The sequence below is a fragment of the Podarcis cretensis genome, assembly GCF_951804945.1.
Source record: "Podarcis cretensis genome assembly, chromosome: 18".
NCBI lineage: Eukaryota > Metazoa > Chordata > Lepidosauria > Squamata > Lacertidae > Podarcis > Podarcis cretensis.
Window position 1 is genome coordinate 2516228 of NC_137188.1, and position 15251 is coordinate 2531478.

At 47.2% G+C, this 15251-nt stretch overlaps 2 protein-coding genes across 4 annotated transcripts in view; one reads left to right on the forward strand and one right to left on the reverse strand.

Annotated features, from left to right (window-relative positions):
- NCAN (neurocan) overlaps positions 1 to 15251 on the forward strand; it is a 250113-nt gene that overhangs the window by 73671 nt on the left and 161191 nt on the right. The window lies entirely within an intron of this gene.
- The window catches only part of MEF2B (myocyte enhancer factor 2B), a 31542-nt gene continuing 23170 nt past the window's right edge, over positions 6880 to 15251 (reverse strand). For 2 of the 3 annotated variants that reach the window (XM_079960813.1, XM_079960812.1), the window contains exons 7-9: positions 14001 to 14112; positions 11118 to 11226; positions 7918 to 8333 (exon numbers count right to left, since the gene is read on the reverse strand). In XM_079960813.1, coding sequence (XP_079816939.1) covers positions 8030 to 8333; positions 11118 to 11226; positions 14001 to 14112 — 525 coding nt within the window. In that variant the 3' untranslated portion in view covers positions 7918 to 8029. Of the gene's footprint in view, positions 8334 to 11117; positions 11227 to 14000; positions 14113 to 15251 lie in introns of all 3 variants that reach the window. The other variant, XM_079960814.1, reaches the window with a different exon arrangement.

The window sequence follows — 15251 nt, forward strand, 5'->3', positions numbered from 1 at the left end:
GCGCGCGCACCCACAAAACGCACGCATCTTTTCCTGAGGTGGTCGCTGGAAAGAAAAGATGATGATGATGATGATGATGATGATGATGATAGCCAGATATCCTAGAGTCCAGCTCTCCAGCCATCAAACGCTCAAAGGAGCGCGCGTGTTGTGTAATAATTCCGGGTATCCCTCCCAGAGCCATCCGATTCAGCCGCATCCTTTCAACTTGGGTACCACTTTTGAGCCCAGAGAAAAAACATGCTAAGATGCTTTCTGGAGAAAGATACTGCTTCTCTGCCAATCTCCCCCCGCTTAGCAAGGATGCTTCACCGCAAAGAGGCGCAGGGTTTAGATCCGGGGAAGCCTCTGAAGTGAGAGAGGCGAGCAATTCTGGGAGATATGATGGAGGGAGGAGGAGTTACGTGGGGTTAGCGACGTCTGAGCCGGGTGTTGTTGCTACATAAAAAAGAGGAATATATATTTATATATGGCTGTAGTCCCTGCGAAATTGAGAAGAGGGGTACTTGGTGCTGCCTCCCCAGCCCCTCAATAAATCTATATTACAATTGCAGAAATCTCCCCCGCCTTTTCTTTTAAGGAGAAGAGAGGGGTTTTCTTCATATTTTACCACGCAAAGGCATGACGTCCTCACGCCCTCATCGTTGGATAGGCTGCTCAATTTTATTTTATTTTTAAAGATTTATTTCACGCACACACAAACACATCACTGCAGGCATGTGTATTCACGGAGGGGAAATCTCTGGGAAAGGAAAATACGAGCTTTATTTTTTTAAAAAAAAAATCAAATCAAAATCTTTATTCTGGCCATAGACCAGCATATAGTGAAAGCACCTACAGACTGAATATGTAGAGCATGCTAAATAAGTGATAGGGCAACTATAGAAGTTGGGGTACATATACTCATTCTCTCAGTTACGATAGTCCAGGATAAGTATTTTTATTTACTTAAAAAAGTTAAAATATGCCGAAATTGGCAGCAGCGAGGAACCCACAGGACTATCTCCTTGCCTCTATTAATTAAAGTTAATTTATCCTTTCCCCTTCCTTGCCCAAGCTTCTGAGGCCTTGAGATCTAGGGATGGAGGGCAGTATACAAATAAATGACAATAAAAATAATAAGAATGATAAGAAAATAAAAAGACATGTAGTGCAATCCTATGCATGGCTGCTTTTTGAAGACACCCCCCCCCCCGAATTTGCCAACGTTGGTCCTACTCAAGAGTCGACTCGCTGGAAATCTATTAAGGAACGTTGGTTTCAGTGGGCGGACTTTGGGGCTGCAAATCCTAACTCAACTTACTGGGGAGTAAGTGCCATTGGATTCCACAAGTCTTACTTCCTAGTAGCATTAGCTGGTTATCAGCAACTGAGATCAATTGCTTAGTCCCAAGTAAGAGAGTTTAGCATCATAGAATCATAGACTTGTGGTGCTGGAAGGGACCCCCAGGGGTCATCTAGTCCCAAACCCTGCACCAGGGGCTAGGACTTGGTTTTAACCTCTGCTTAAAAATCTCCAAGGGAGAAGAGTCCACAACCTCCAGAGGGAGACAATTCTACTATCTAACAACACTTGCTTCAAAGTTTTTCCTGATGTTTAGTCAGAATCTCATTTCTTGTGACTTGAAGCCATGGGTTTGAGTCCTACCCTCCAGAGCAGAAGAAAACAAGCATGCTCCCTCCTCCATGTGACAGCCCTTCAGATATTTGGATCTCCAAATCCTATCTCCTCTCAGTCTTCTCTTGACCGGGCTAAACATACCCAGCTCCTTCAACCACTCCTCATCAGGCTTGGTCTCCAGACCCTTCATCATCTTGGTCTCCCTCCTCTGCCCACCTTCCAGCTTGTCAACATCCTTCTTAAATTGTGGTGCCCAGAATTGGTCACAGTATTCAAGATGTGGTCTGACCAAGGCAGAATAGAGTGGGACTCTTATTTCCCTTGACCTGGACGCTAGACTTCTGTTGATGCAGCCTAGAATAGCGTTAGCCTTTGTTGCTGCTGCATCACCCTGTGGACTCATGTTCAGCTTGTGGTCTACCAAGACCCCTCGGTCCTTTTCACATGCGCTGCTAGCAAGCCAGGTTTCCCCCATCCCATATTTGTGTATCTGGTTCTTCCTGCCTAAGTGCAGAACCTGACATTTGCTCCTACTAAAATTCATTTTGCTAGCTTGGGCCCAGTTCGCCAATCTTCTAAGATCATATTGAATCCCGATTCTGTCTCCCCCTCCCAATGCAAACTGGAGTCTTCTTCTGCAGCCCCCACAGAGAGGGAGTTGACTTGCTTGCCCCCGGAGGAGCTTGCTGGTTGCACCCCTGTTTGAGTCTCTGCTCCGTCTCTTCCCACTAAAAGGCAGCTTCCTTACAGGGATTAAATGTCTCTGCTGAGCTAAACTGGGACAGTCAAGTTACTCCAGGTACAGCTGTCGCATCTCTGCATGACCCTGTGTGCTGGGTTCGCCTCCTTCTTGTCACATCCTTTTCACATGTCCTGCAAGTAAGCCAGGTGTCCCCCATCCTTTATGAATCATAAAATCATAGAACCACAGACTTGGAAGGGGCCCCCCAAGGGTCATCTAGTCCAACACCCTGCAGCCTTCCTCGGAAGTAAGACCCCAAGGGAACCTGCATTATCTTCTCCTGTGTTCTAATGGGCTATTGTTACATTGCAAAGCCGCCCCAAGTCACAACAACAACAAGAAACTTGATTGAAAATGTGATCCCACAGTTGCAAAGTTTCTAAGTCTCGTGTTATTTGCTTCAATGATCTATAGAGCACCAAACAGCAAAATAACTGAATCACAGAGTTGGAAGGGAGCATGAATCTTTTTGCCCAACGTGGGGCTCAAACCTACGGGACCGCCTCTCCTGGTATGCCCCGCGGAGGACCTTAAGATGCAAGGTTGGTCTCAACTAGGGCCAGGGCCTTTTCAGTACTGGCCCCGACTTGGTGGAACGCTCTGTCACAAGAGACTAGGGCCTTGCGAGACTTGACATCTTTCCGCAGGGCTTGCAAGACAGAGCTGTTCTGCCTGGCCTTTGGTTTGGACTCAGTCTGACCCTTATGCTTCCCTTCCATTAGGGTTTTGATCTATGGGCTACTACTGGGAAAATTTGAATTCCGAACAGAAAGAGTTGGATCAATATATTCACAGCTGATGGATGAAAAGAGGGGGGTGACATTAAAATCTGCATAGAAGCAGCCCACCTACCCCCCAATGGGTGGCTAGAAGACACCTCACCTCTCAACCTGCCTTAAAATATTCAAATCATTTAGTAATCCAAAGCAAAACTCCCTCATTCACTGGCCAATTCAGATTTCTGGTTGAAATCAGCGACCTCTAGTGGGATAAAGGGACATTGGTCCAAGCTCATTCTGGCTTAATTCACTCCAAATATTGCATTGAGTTTGGTTAGAAAGTCTCAAAGGGAATTCCTCCTGAAGAAATCATATTTTATTAGAACACTTATTTCCAACCAGGGTGTATGGGGTGGTAGTACCCCTGGGGGGGGGACACATTGTGCTCCTTCTGGGGTCGTTTCCCACCTTTGGTCCCCACCTGCACTCAGCTCTCACCTGTGGCTTCCAGACACCCTCAGCATACAACAGCAGCCACAATCCTGGGAGCAGCTTCAATTGGCTGGCTAAATCAGGTGAGGGGAGCCAATGGGTCTCAAACCCTCCGTGAGTCAGGGGCTTCCCCTGCATGTGAAGCCAGGCTCAGACGGAGGGAGTGGACGAGACCAAGAGGGAGTCCAGTGGTCAAGAAGGCGGTTTCTGCATGTGCTATAGAGGGGAGTGAGGGGCAGGTGGGGCCCGTCCACCTGGGAAGGGAGCCCACCCAGGAGAAGGAAAACTCTTGATACTAAACCTCCACTGCCTTGTGGGATCTCTTCAGGGAAGCAAAGGCCAAGGATTAAAGCATGGGTAGTTCGAAAGCACGTCAAAGTGCAAGTAGATAAGTAGGTACCGCTCTGGCAGGAAGGTAAACGGTGTTTCTGTGCGCTGCTCTGGTTCGCCAGAAGCGGCTTTGTCCTGCTGGCCACATGACCTGGAAGCTGTATGCTGGCTCCCTCGGCCAATAAAGCGAGATGACCGCCACCACCCCAGAATCGGCCACGACTGGACCTAATGGTCAGGGGTCCCTTTACCTTTAGGCAAACTAAGGCCCAGGGGCCAGATCAGGCCCAATCACCTTCTAAATCCAGCCCACGGATGGTTTGGGATTCAGTGTGTTTTTACATTAGAATGTGTCCTTTTATTTAAAATGAATCTCTGGGTTTGTGGGACCTGCCTGGTGTTTTTACATGAGTAGAATGTGTCCTTTTATTTAAAATTCATCTCTGGGTTATTTGTGGGACCTGCCTGGTGTTTTTACATGAGTAGAATGTGTCCTTTTATTTAAAATGCATCTCTGGGTTATTTGTGGGGCATAGGAAATCGTTCATCCCCCCCCCAATATAGTTTGCCCCCCCCAAGGTATGAGCGACAGTGGACCTGCCCCCTGCTGAAAAAGTTTGCTGACCCCTGGAATAAACCCTACACAAATCCAGACTGGGGTCCCTAAGGCAGTTGGAGGGTGTCTTTTCCTTCTGGCAACTCCCAAGCTAGTGCGCAACGTCTTGCTCTGCTTTCCTTTGGGTCTTGTCATCAGGCAGCCAGGACCCCAGATACATGGCCCAGGCTTGCGCTCTGGGGAGGCCACTATGGTCCTGCTAACACAGTTGTTTGACTTTATCCCCGGAGGCACTCCATTGTCTCTCGAGACAGGAAGATGTCAACAACGTTCCCCACCTTTCTTCCAGAGAGCTCAAGGTTGTGTGTACAGGATTCTCCCCCTCTCCATTTAACCCTCACAACCACCCTACGATGGAGGCTCAGCTGAGAAGTCACCCACAGAGCTTTATGGCCAATTTATGGCTTCCCAGGTCCTAGTCCAAACTCTAACCAGGCTGGTTCTAATTAGACTTGAGCTCTTTTGCTGCTGTGGCAACGTCTCATTGTGTTCATTATCTTAAGATGTTGACAATGTGGACTAGCAACATATTCTTTAAAAACAAAATGTCAATTGTATTCAGCGGTTATGGTACCAGAGGGCTTCCACCCATTTTTTGGTAGACAATATAAATTGTTTGATCATATTTAAAGCCCTCAAATCTGCCAACTTTCCTTTTGCATTCAGTTCAGCCGTAACAAAAACAAAACAAATGATAATTTTAAAAAAACTATCAGGGCTGTTTGCCGGTTAAAGACACTCTGGCTGGTTAATTGTAGGTGTTTTAATGGATCAGATTTGGAAATGGAGAAGAAAGGTTAAAGGATCCCCAAAGGGTCCAACCCACCACAGATTCAGGAAATCTTTAGCCTCTGCTTAAAAAATATCCAGTAGCAGAGAGTTCCCCACCTTCCATTCTACTGTGGAACAGATTGGACTAGCAGGAAGTCCTTCCTAATCTTTAGGGGGAAATCCACTTTTGAAACCCCAGGCCGGCCTGCGGAAAGAGTCCCTTCCACAGCTCCAAGGAGATGCTGCCATTCAGTGCAGGCCATACTAAGGTAGCTGGACCAATGGCCTGACTCAGAATGGAAACCAGCTTTTTATGTTCCAGATTTGGTATCATTTAAAATTAAAAACAAAACCACAGACGAATTACTGATAGCAAGATTTAACTTCGATGTAGTGCATTTATGCAGAAGTTGTTTTTCAAATAGGATTTCAACCTCACAGTTCCTCTTTTACACACACACACACACACACACACACACACACACTACCTTGACTGCGAACCTCTCTCTTTGGTTCTATTCAAAACCCGCCGGTTGCCATAGCAAACCCAGACTTCACGCAAACAACCCCCAGCCAAGAATTGTGCAGTCTAGGAATGGCCCAATTTGCATATATGCTAATGATAGCATGGCAATCAGCAAACCCTCTCTAGAAAACAGGAGATGCCCTGCTATTATTCAAGGCAATTGGCTGGTCAAATTCCCTCTCCTCTTTGTCATTTCTCCAGGCGTGCACCCGAGGTTTATTTCCCCCCCCCCCAAAGCATTCCCCTTCTAGCCATTTTTTTTCCTTAGGGGGTGGAATTGATTTCATAACATTTACACACCTCTTTATTGTTTTAAATAAACCTCAAAGAGGTTTACAACAAGATATTCAATAAATGCATTTTTGGTGTTCATCGCTTCTTTTGAAAGCAGGCTTAATTCCAAACCCTTGATCACCTTGGTCTCCCTCCTCTGCACACCTTCCAGCTTGTCAAGATCCTTCTTAAATCGTGGTGCCCAGAAATGGACACAGGACTCCAGGTGTGACCTGACCAAGGCAGAACAGAGTGGGACTATGATTTCCCTTGACCTGGACGCTAGACTTCTGTGGATGCAGCCTAGAATGGCGTGAGCTTTTTTTGCTGCTGCATCACCCAGTTGACTCATGTTAAGCTGGTGGTCCACCAAGATCCCTCGGTCCTTTTCCCTTATACAACTCGCAAGCCACCTGTCCCCCATTTTATATTGTGCATCTGTTTTTTTCCAGCCTAAGTGAAGAACCTTACATTTATCCCTGTTGAAACTCATTTTGCTACTTTTTACCCGGTTCTGTTAAGGTAATATTCAATTCTGATTTTGTCTTCTGTGCACAGGAGCCAACTCCTAGGGGCCGAGGTCCCTTCAACAATCCCCCATAAAATATTTGAGGGGGCTGCCCACCCACAAGTTGACTGGAATTGCCATCCAAATAGTGTTTGCCTGCTGCGTCATGTGATTATGTGGGGTGGGGCTTACCTGTGTTTCTTCCCACAGCACAAGACATTTATTTGTTTATTTACTACATCCACGGACTCAAATGCAGGACACACCTGCAATGTTCAAGATTTACATGTTCAGTCATTTATTTATTTACATTTGGGATGGGTGCAATCTCTTCGCCGTGTTGCAAACTGGCCCTGGTTCGAGGATTCCCCTCCTAGCTCCCTGGTCTTCTCCCTCTTATCTCAAAAACAAGAAAACTTACCAAAGGCATCGTCCATTGTATTCTGAGGTATACTGCCCTTGCACAGTGAGGTTCCATTTAGCTGCCAGTGATAGTCCTTCCCTTTGTGGATTTCCTCTCAACCCTTTTTCTAAGCCAGGGGACCTCGCCAGAGCTTGCTGCCAGTAATTTGCAAGTGATTTATACACAACGGGGTGAAATAATTTGCTTTTATAAATCCTGAAATCTGCTGTCAATCCCTTTTTATTTGTTTTCGAGGGGGGACTTTCCTCCCAAATCTCTGGAGATTTAGATGAAACAGGTAGTGGGGAAACAACGATCCCATCTTTTCTTTCAGTTGCTTTCCCAAATTGCCCCACCTATGGGTGCCCACGAGGGGTGGGCAAGGAGGGGAAGTGATGCCCCCCCTTGAGCTGTAACCTCCAAATCCCCAGCTTTCATTTTAAAATTGGGAGCACATTTCTAACGTTTGCCGGAGCTGAGATAAGAGGCAAAATGTCCAGGCTACTCAGAGTAAATCCACTGGGTTTCATCCAATGACTTCCTACTCAGAGTCAACCCCTGCAATTAATAGAACAAAGTGAGCCATATCACATAGCTGTCAACTTTTCCATTTTCTTGCGAGGAATCCTATTCAGAATAAGGGAATTTCCCTTTAAAAAAAGGGAAACGTTAACAGCTATGCATATCGATTCATTTCAAAGGATCTGTTCTGAGGAGGACTAACATTGGCTGAAACCCCTTGCAATTAAATGACATGAATTACTTATTTGTATTAATGCCAATGGGTCTACTCTGTGTAGAATATCATTGGCTAAACAACCCACTGGCACTGTTTTCATTTTGTGCGTGTGAGAAACTAGCCTGCTCCCCCAAAGTTGGGATAATTTGCTCCCCCAAATCCTCGGAGAAAACTCCCTGTGAACGCTCAAGGCCACAGCAAGTCTGCTCTCGCACATTCACACAACCACATGCAGGCAGATGCTCCCTCCCTGGCTCCATCAGTAGATGTGAACACGCTGAGCATGCCACTATCTCTGCCACTCATCCATGGCAGGTTGTGGGCGACGTGTGGGGACGCCGGGGTGCCTCTGCTCGTCTGCCAGAGGGCGGGAGAGGAGGAGAGAGTAATGGTAAGCCTTGACATAGTCGTCTCGGGAGTGTAGGTCCATGGGGACATCAGCGAGCGAAGGGCGGGCGCACTGAGAGGCCTGGGGGCCAGTCGAGGCACACGGGGCCGTCGGGGAAGCCCGTTCGGACTTGACACTGATGGGCGGGCGCAGGGGAGGTGAGCCAGAGACGAGCGCAGGCTGATCGCCGATTCGACCCATTGCTCTGCAGGGAATACAAGAAAAGAGAGGGGAAAACGATAGTGGTGCCTAACATTCTTATTTGGAAGACAAGCATAACACCTTGTATCGTCTCCAGATTTAAAGAACTGTTTTCCAAGAACTGCTTCTGTTGGCTTTCTGGATTGCGGGTCCTTAAGAATTGTATGTTCTGGGGTAGACTGCTCTTGCCCCTGGAGGCTCCCGTGCAGCTTTTGTGGCTAATGGTCACTGACGATTGGGCCTGGCAGCAAAGGATTGGTTTCCATTCTTGGTTCTAATCAGAGCACATGGGCAGAAATGCACCCCCCCCCACAAGCCTGCAACTTCAGCTCCCATCCTCAAACGCGTAAATAGCTCCAAAGACACACATAAATCTCAAGGGATGTTGCTGAGAACTGACTCTCTGATTTGTGCCTCCTGGTAGCTTAGAAAATGAGGATGAAGAATAGTGGTAGCTTGACTATGCTACCACTCAGTGGATTTGTAACTGGCTGACTGACCGAACCCAAAGGGTGCTCATAAATGGTTCCTCTTCATCCTGGAGAAGAGTGACTAGTGGGGTGCCACAGGGTTCTGTCTTGGGCCCGGTCTTATTCAACATCTTTATCAACGACTTGGATGATGGACTCAAGGGCATCCTGATCAAATTTGCAGATGACACCAAACTGGGAGGGGTGGCTAACATCCCAGGGGACAGGATCACACTTCAAAACGACCTTGACAGATTAGAGAACTGGGCCAAAACAAACAAGATGAATTTTAACAGGGAGAAATGTAAAGTATTGCACTTGGGCAAAAAAAATGAGAGGCACAAATACAAGATGGGTGACACCTGGCTTGAGAGCAGTACATGTGAAAAGGATCTAGGAGTCTTGGTTGACCACAAACTTGACATGAGCCAACAGTGTGACACGGCAGCTAAAAAAGCCCATGCAATTCTGGGCTGCATCCATAGGAGTATAGCATCTAGATCAAGGGAAGTAATAGTGCCACTGTATTCTGCTCTGGTCAGACCTCACCTGGAGTACTGTGTCCAGTTCTGGGCACCACAGTTCAAGAAGGACACTGACAAACTGGAACGTGTCCAGAGGAGGGCAACCAAAATGGTCAAAGGCCTGGAAACGATGCCTTATGAGGAACGGCTAAGGGAGCTGGGCATGTTTAGCCTGGAGAAGAGGAGGTTAAGGGGTGATATGATAGCCATGTTCAAATATATAAAAGGATGTCACATAGAGGAGGGAGAAAGGTTGTTTTCTGCTGCTCCAGAGAAGTGGACACGGAGCAATGGATCCAAACTACAAGAAAGAAGATTCCACCTAAACATTAGGAAGAACTTCCTGACAGTAAGAGCTGTTCGACAGTGGAATTTGCTGCCAAGGAGTGTGGTGGAGTCTCCTTCTTTGGAGGTCTTTAAGCAGAGGCTTGACAACCATATGTCAGGAGTGCTCTGATGGTGTTTCCTGCTTGGCAGGGGGTTGGACTCGATGGCCCTTGTGGTCTCTTCCAACTCTATGATTCTATGATTCTAAGAAGCAGAACCTGAGACCCAAAGGCATCATTGAACAAAAGTGCCACAAGGTGGCAGCAAAACCTCGCCCAAGAGGGCACTCCTGTCTGACTGACAGGGAACGGAGAGGTTGGTTTTTTGCATGCTTGAGATCATAGAATCAGAATTGTAGAGTTGGAAGGGATCCTGAGGGTCATCTAGCCCAACCGACATCAATGCAGGAATGTGCAGCTGTCCCTTACGGATATTGAACCTGCAACCTTGCTGTTATCAGCAACATGGTCTAAGCAGATGAGCTATCCAGGCTCACAGAGGCGTTTTGAGAAATTTACCTGTGGTAGACTCCCATATTTCGTTGGTCCAGGGGTATTCCTAAATTTCTCACTGAATTGCAGAGTCATCTCCCCCCCAAAAAAACTCTCTCTTTTCCTCCCCCCTTTCCTTTGAGTTTGTGTTTTTATTTACATTACTTTCTTTGACCTTCGATAAAAAGGTATCAGATGTTTAATATTAACCTTTGCATATATATTTTCCAAACTTTAATCAAATCTATTGGAGGGGAGAGAGAAAAGGACTGGTCTTGTCTATTATTTTGGTGGAACAAATAGCTATTGCAGCTCAATGGAAGACAGCTCCAAATCATATGCTAGACACTTGGCGCCACTCACTCTGGGAACTGGCTAGAATGGAGAACACGAGGCGCAATTTGAGATTTCAACATGGCTAGAACCTCCTTTCACATGGCTGGGCTTTCCTTTCTGACATACACATCATTTCTCAAGATAATGTTTGCCGCGAGCCTGTCAAATATGGGACTCTGCTGCATAGTGGGGTTGGACTGGATGGGCCCTGGGGGTCCCTTCCAACTCGATAATTCTAGGATCAGTCAACACTAATATCCTTTACTCAGACAGTGCTACTATAACCCACACACAACAGTGCTCATCCTGCGTGCCTATTTTACCGTTTTGCTTTCACCCTCTTGATTTTTGTTCGCTGTTGTCATCGTTCTCTCTGCTTTATATACGTTACAAAAAGGAAATTTAAAAACACATCGCCGAGGGCAGCATTCTGATTTCTTGTTATGAGTAGCAGTATGTATAAATATATTCAATAAATGAATGAAGTAAATGACTCTTCAGCAGGCTACAACCCCACGGCTTATATGGGTATCTCTGTTACACACACTCGCACTTCCAGGCATGTTTGGAGGTTGTAGGTCGCTGCCTAGGCCCTTTTTCCCAGGCTGAGGACCCCCCCCCATCCCCAGTTCTCTCTTACCCCAGCGCTGGGTGGGAGGCAACAGACATCTCTCGGTGTGGCCAAGTGGACACTGCGCTCGCTTGCAGGCTGAAGGCGTGCGAAGAAGGTCCATCACCAGGGGCAAACTCTGCAGGACAGATGTTGGGGAAAGAAGAAGGCGGTCAGGATTTGAGGGTCTCTGGAGACGCGAGGGAAGCAACTGTGATCTCAGCTGGGACATGAAACCTCCTGTGGGCTAGCGGAGGGGATAACATTTTGGGCTGCGGGCTGCTGCTGCTGCGCACCCCTGCCTTTCTCTCCTTAAGACCACCAGAACGATGTCAATCAACATTTGATGATCTCCTTCTACCGGTCCACAATAGAAAGTGTCCTTTCCTACTGCATCATGGTGTGGTACGCTGGTTTGACATCAACTGATAGGAAGTGCCTACAGAGGGTGGTGAATACAGCACAAGATATTATGGGCTGTCCGTGAATCCGCTGGATGAAATAGCGGAAGAACGTTGCCTCAGGAGAGTGAGGAAAATTCTCAGGGATGATTCACACCCTGGCCGGCACTTTCTTAATCTCCTGCCCTCGGGCAGAAGATATAGAAGCATGATTAGTCGGGCAGAAGATATAGAAGCACGATTAGTCGGGCAAAAGATATAGAAGCATGATTAGTCGGGCAGAAGATATAGAAGCACGATTAGTCGGACCAACAGGGTGAAGAACAGCTTCTATCTGTGGGCTGTTAGGCTGCTGAATGAAAAGATAACAACAGGGCAACTGACTTTCAGGTTTGGTGGGCGTGTGCCAGTAAACGAGGGGAATTAAGACTAAGAGAGCTGAGTGGGGTTGCTTGTGAATCTCAATGTATACAAGCTGTACAAGTGACAATAAAGCATTTCAATTCAATTACAATTTCAACCAGAAGTGCCCTGGCACCCTGTCCTCACAGCAGCCGGCCAGGGCCTCCAAAGGAAAACACACAACCGGGGCTTGAGCACCTGAGCATTCTCCTTTGAGGTTTCCAGCAACTGGGGTTCAGAAACGTCGCTGCCATGGGGGGCAGAGCATTGCCATTGTGGCTATTAGCTCTCAGTAGCTCTCTCCCCATCCATGAATCTGTCCAATCCTCTTTTAAAGCCATTCAGCTTGGTGCCCATCATTGCCTCCTGTGGCAGGGAGTTCCACAGTCTAACTACAAAATGTGGGAATAAGGCTCTTCCTATTATCTGCTCTGAAATCTTTTTTTTTTTTAACCCAATTTTTATTGCATACACTCCAACATTTATCCAATTAAAATAGGGGCATTCTCCAACATTTATCTGATGAAAATACAGGTGCCCTGTTCCATACCCACCAACATTTCTCCGAGGATAATGGGGACATCCTACCATTGCCTCCAACATTTTGCCATTGGAAATAGGGATGTCCTAAGGAAAAGTGGGACATTCCAGGATCAAATCAGAAACCAGGATTGCTTCTGTCAATCCAGGACCATCCCTGGAAAACAGGGACACTTGGAGGGTCTTTTACTGGTTTTTAAACAAATCCAAATCCATCCAGTAGAACATCTAATGGAGTTTGTTTTATCCATTGACTCTAGACATACACTTAACACATTCAGCATTCAAACGTTTTACATAATGCAGCCGCTCCACGGAGAATATTGAGTGGCTGGTAAAAGAAGATCTTGATTTTGGTCATTAGCAGTCAGGCTGGCAAAAAGTAATCCCTCCCTTTCCCCTTTATGTTGGGAGGGCTAAGGAAAGTTGAGTTTGTTTATTCCTGCTTGGTGGGGGATTCCCCCATGTTAAAAACTTTTGGAATAGAGTTTTCTCCATTCTATCCACAATTACAGGCCAACCCCTTTCTCCAAATTTGCTCTGAATCTTCCTTCCTTCCTTCCTTCCTCTCCCTCTCCCTCCATTCCAGCCTTTATTTAGAACAGGGATCAATTAACTTTTTCAGCAGGGGGTCGGTCCACCATCCATCAGACCTTGTGGGGGGGGGGGCTGGACTATATTTTTTTTGGGGAAATATGAACGGATTCCTATGCCCCACAAATAACCCAGAGATGCATTTTAAATAAAAGGACACATTCTACTCATGTAAAAACACACTGATTCCTGGACTGTCCGTGGGCCAGATTGAGAAGGCGATTGGGCCGGATCCAGCCCCCGGGCCTTAGTTTGCCTACCCATGATTTAGAACAATGAGCACTAGGAACTTTTAAGGGAAGAGTTGCAGTTCAGTGGCTTTGCACACAGTCCTGGATTCTGTTTCTGGCAATCTCTTCAGGTGAGGCTGGGGAGATCTGAAACCCCAGAGTGATGCTGCCAGTCTGTGTCAGCAATACTGAGCTAGCGGGGTGAGAGATTTAAGGCAGCTTACTCTACTCTGCAGGGATGTGGGTGGCACTGTGGGTTAAACCACAGAGCCTAGGACTTGCCGATCAGAAGGTCGGCGGTTCGAATCCCCGCGACGAGGTGAGCTCCCATTGCTCAGTCCCTGCTCCTGCCAACCTAGCAGTTCGAAAGCATGTCAAAGTGCAAGTAGATAAATAGGTACCGCTCCGGTGGGAAGGTAAATGGCGTTTCTGTGCGCTGCTCTGGTTCGCCAGAAGCGGCTTAGTCATGCTGGCCACATGACCTGGAAGCTGTATGCCGGCTCCCTTGGCCAATGAAGCGAGATGAGTGCCACAACCCCAGAGTCGGTCACAACTGGAGCTAATGGTCAGGGGTCCCTTTACCTTTACCCTGCTCTGCACCCCAACAGGGCTCAGGAAGGAGGTGGCAAACTACAGTTCCCAGCAGCTCACCAGGGGACAGGTCTGGGCCTGAGGACAGGAGTTCCACAGTTCCCACCCTAGTACCCTCAGCAAGATGACGCCTGATCGGCTGACCAGAAGCATACCTGGGTGGCTAGAGGAGAGGGAGTAGTAGCCTGGCAGCCCGTGCCCTGAGAGAGCGGTGCTTCCTGCAGACAAGGCGGGACTCGTGCTCTGAAGTCCAGGGTACAAGGAACGCTGTGCAGGGAGATAATCCAGGGTCACAGGAGTGTGCCACTCAGTGGTCACGCCAGTCAAAGTTGGAGCAGGGACTGCAGGGCTCTCACATAGCACCACTGAAATGTTAGACCAAAGTCCCCCACTGGGGAAAGGACCATAGAACAGTGGGGTGGAACCTGCCCTTCCAGGCAGGGCTGGGAACACCCCCTGCCTGAAACACCAGGCACACAATTTCCTAGCTTCAGATTAAATCAGTCGTAATAATAATAATAATAATAATAATAATAGTAAAATTTTATTTATACCCCGCCCTTCCAGGTTCAGAAAACCGGGCTCAGGGCGGCTAACAACAAATTTAAAACACTTAATTGATGCAACAAAAAACAGCATAAAATACAGTATAAAACGTGAATAACAATAAATTCAGAATTCAAAAATCAATTTAGGGGGGAAATCCACCCAATAAACATTAGATGATCCCCAGGGCTAGCTGGCAAAATTAGTCCTATTTGGGCCAGCGAGGAGACCAGGGGAGAATTAGCTGTGGGATCCCAGAGCGGGGAATCTTCATAAAAAGAGGGGGAGGGAAGGAAGGGGAATAAAAATTCAGGCTAAGTTCAAATTGAAAGCCAGGTGGAATAGCTCTGTCTTACAGGGCCCGGCGGAAGGAAATTCAATCCTGCAGGGCCCTAGTCTCCTGGGACAGAGCATTCCACCAGGTCGGAGCCATCACTGAGAAGGCCCTGGCCCTGGTGGAGGATAGTCTGACTTCCTTAGGGCCCGGGACCTCTAAACTGTGATTATTCATGGATCTTAAGGTCCTCTGAGGGGCAGACCAGGAGAGGCGGTCCCGTAAGTACGAGGGCCCTAAAACCGTAGAGCTGGAAGGGACCTGAGGGTCATCTAGTCTGACCCCGTGCAGTGTGGAATCATGAGGACGTGCAGTGTGGAATTATAACGACATCAGATATTGATTTTAGCGTAGTGCAATTTTTTTTAAATTTTAATCTTAATCTTAAACTTTTCTTATGAATGGCTGATATTTGTCCTTGTGAGTTGTGAACTGTGTTATACTACTTGTGGCTTGTACGAGTCCGCTGTTTTATTGGAATTGTTTTGTTGTGTTGTGTTTCATGATGCGCGTAAAGCCGAATAAA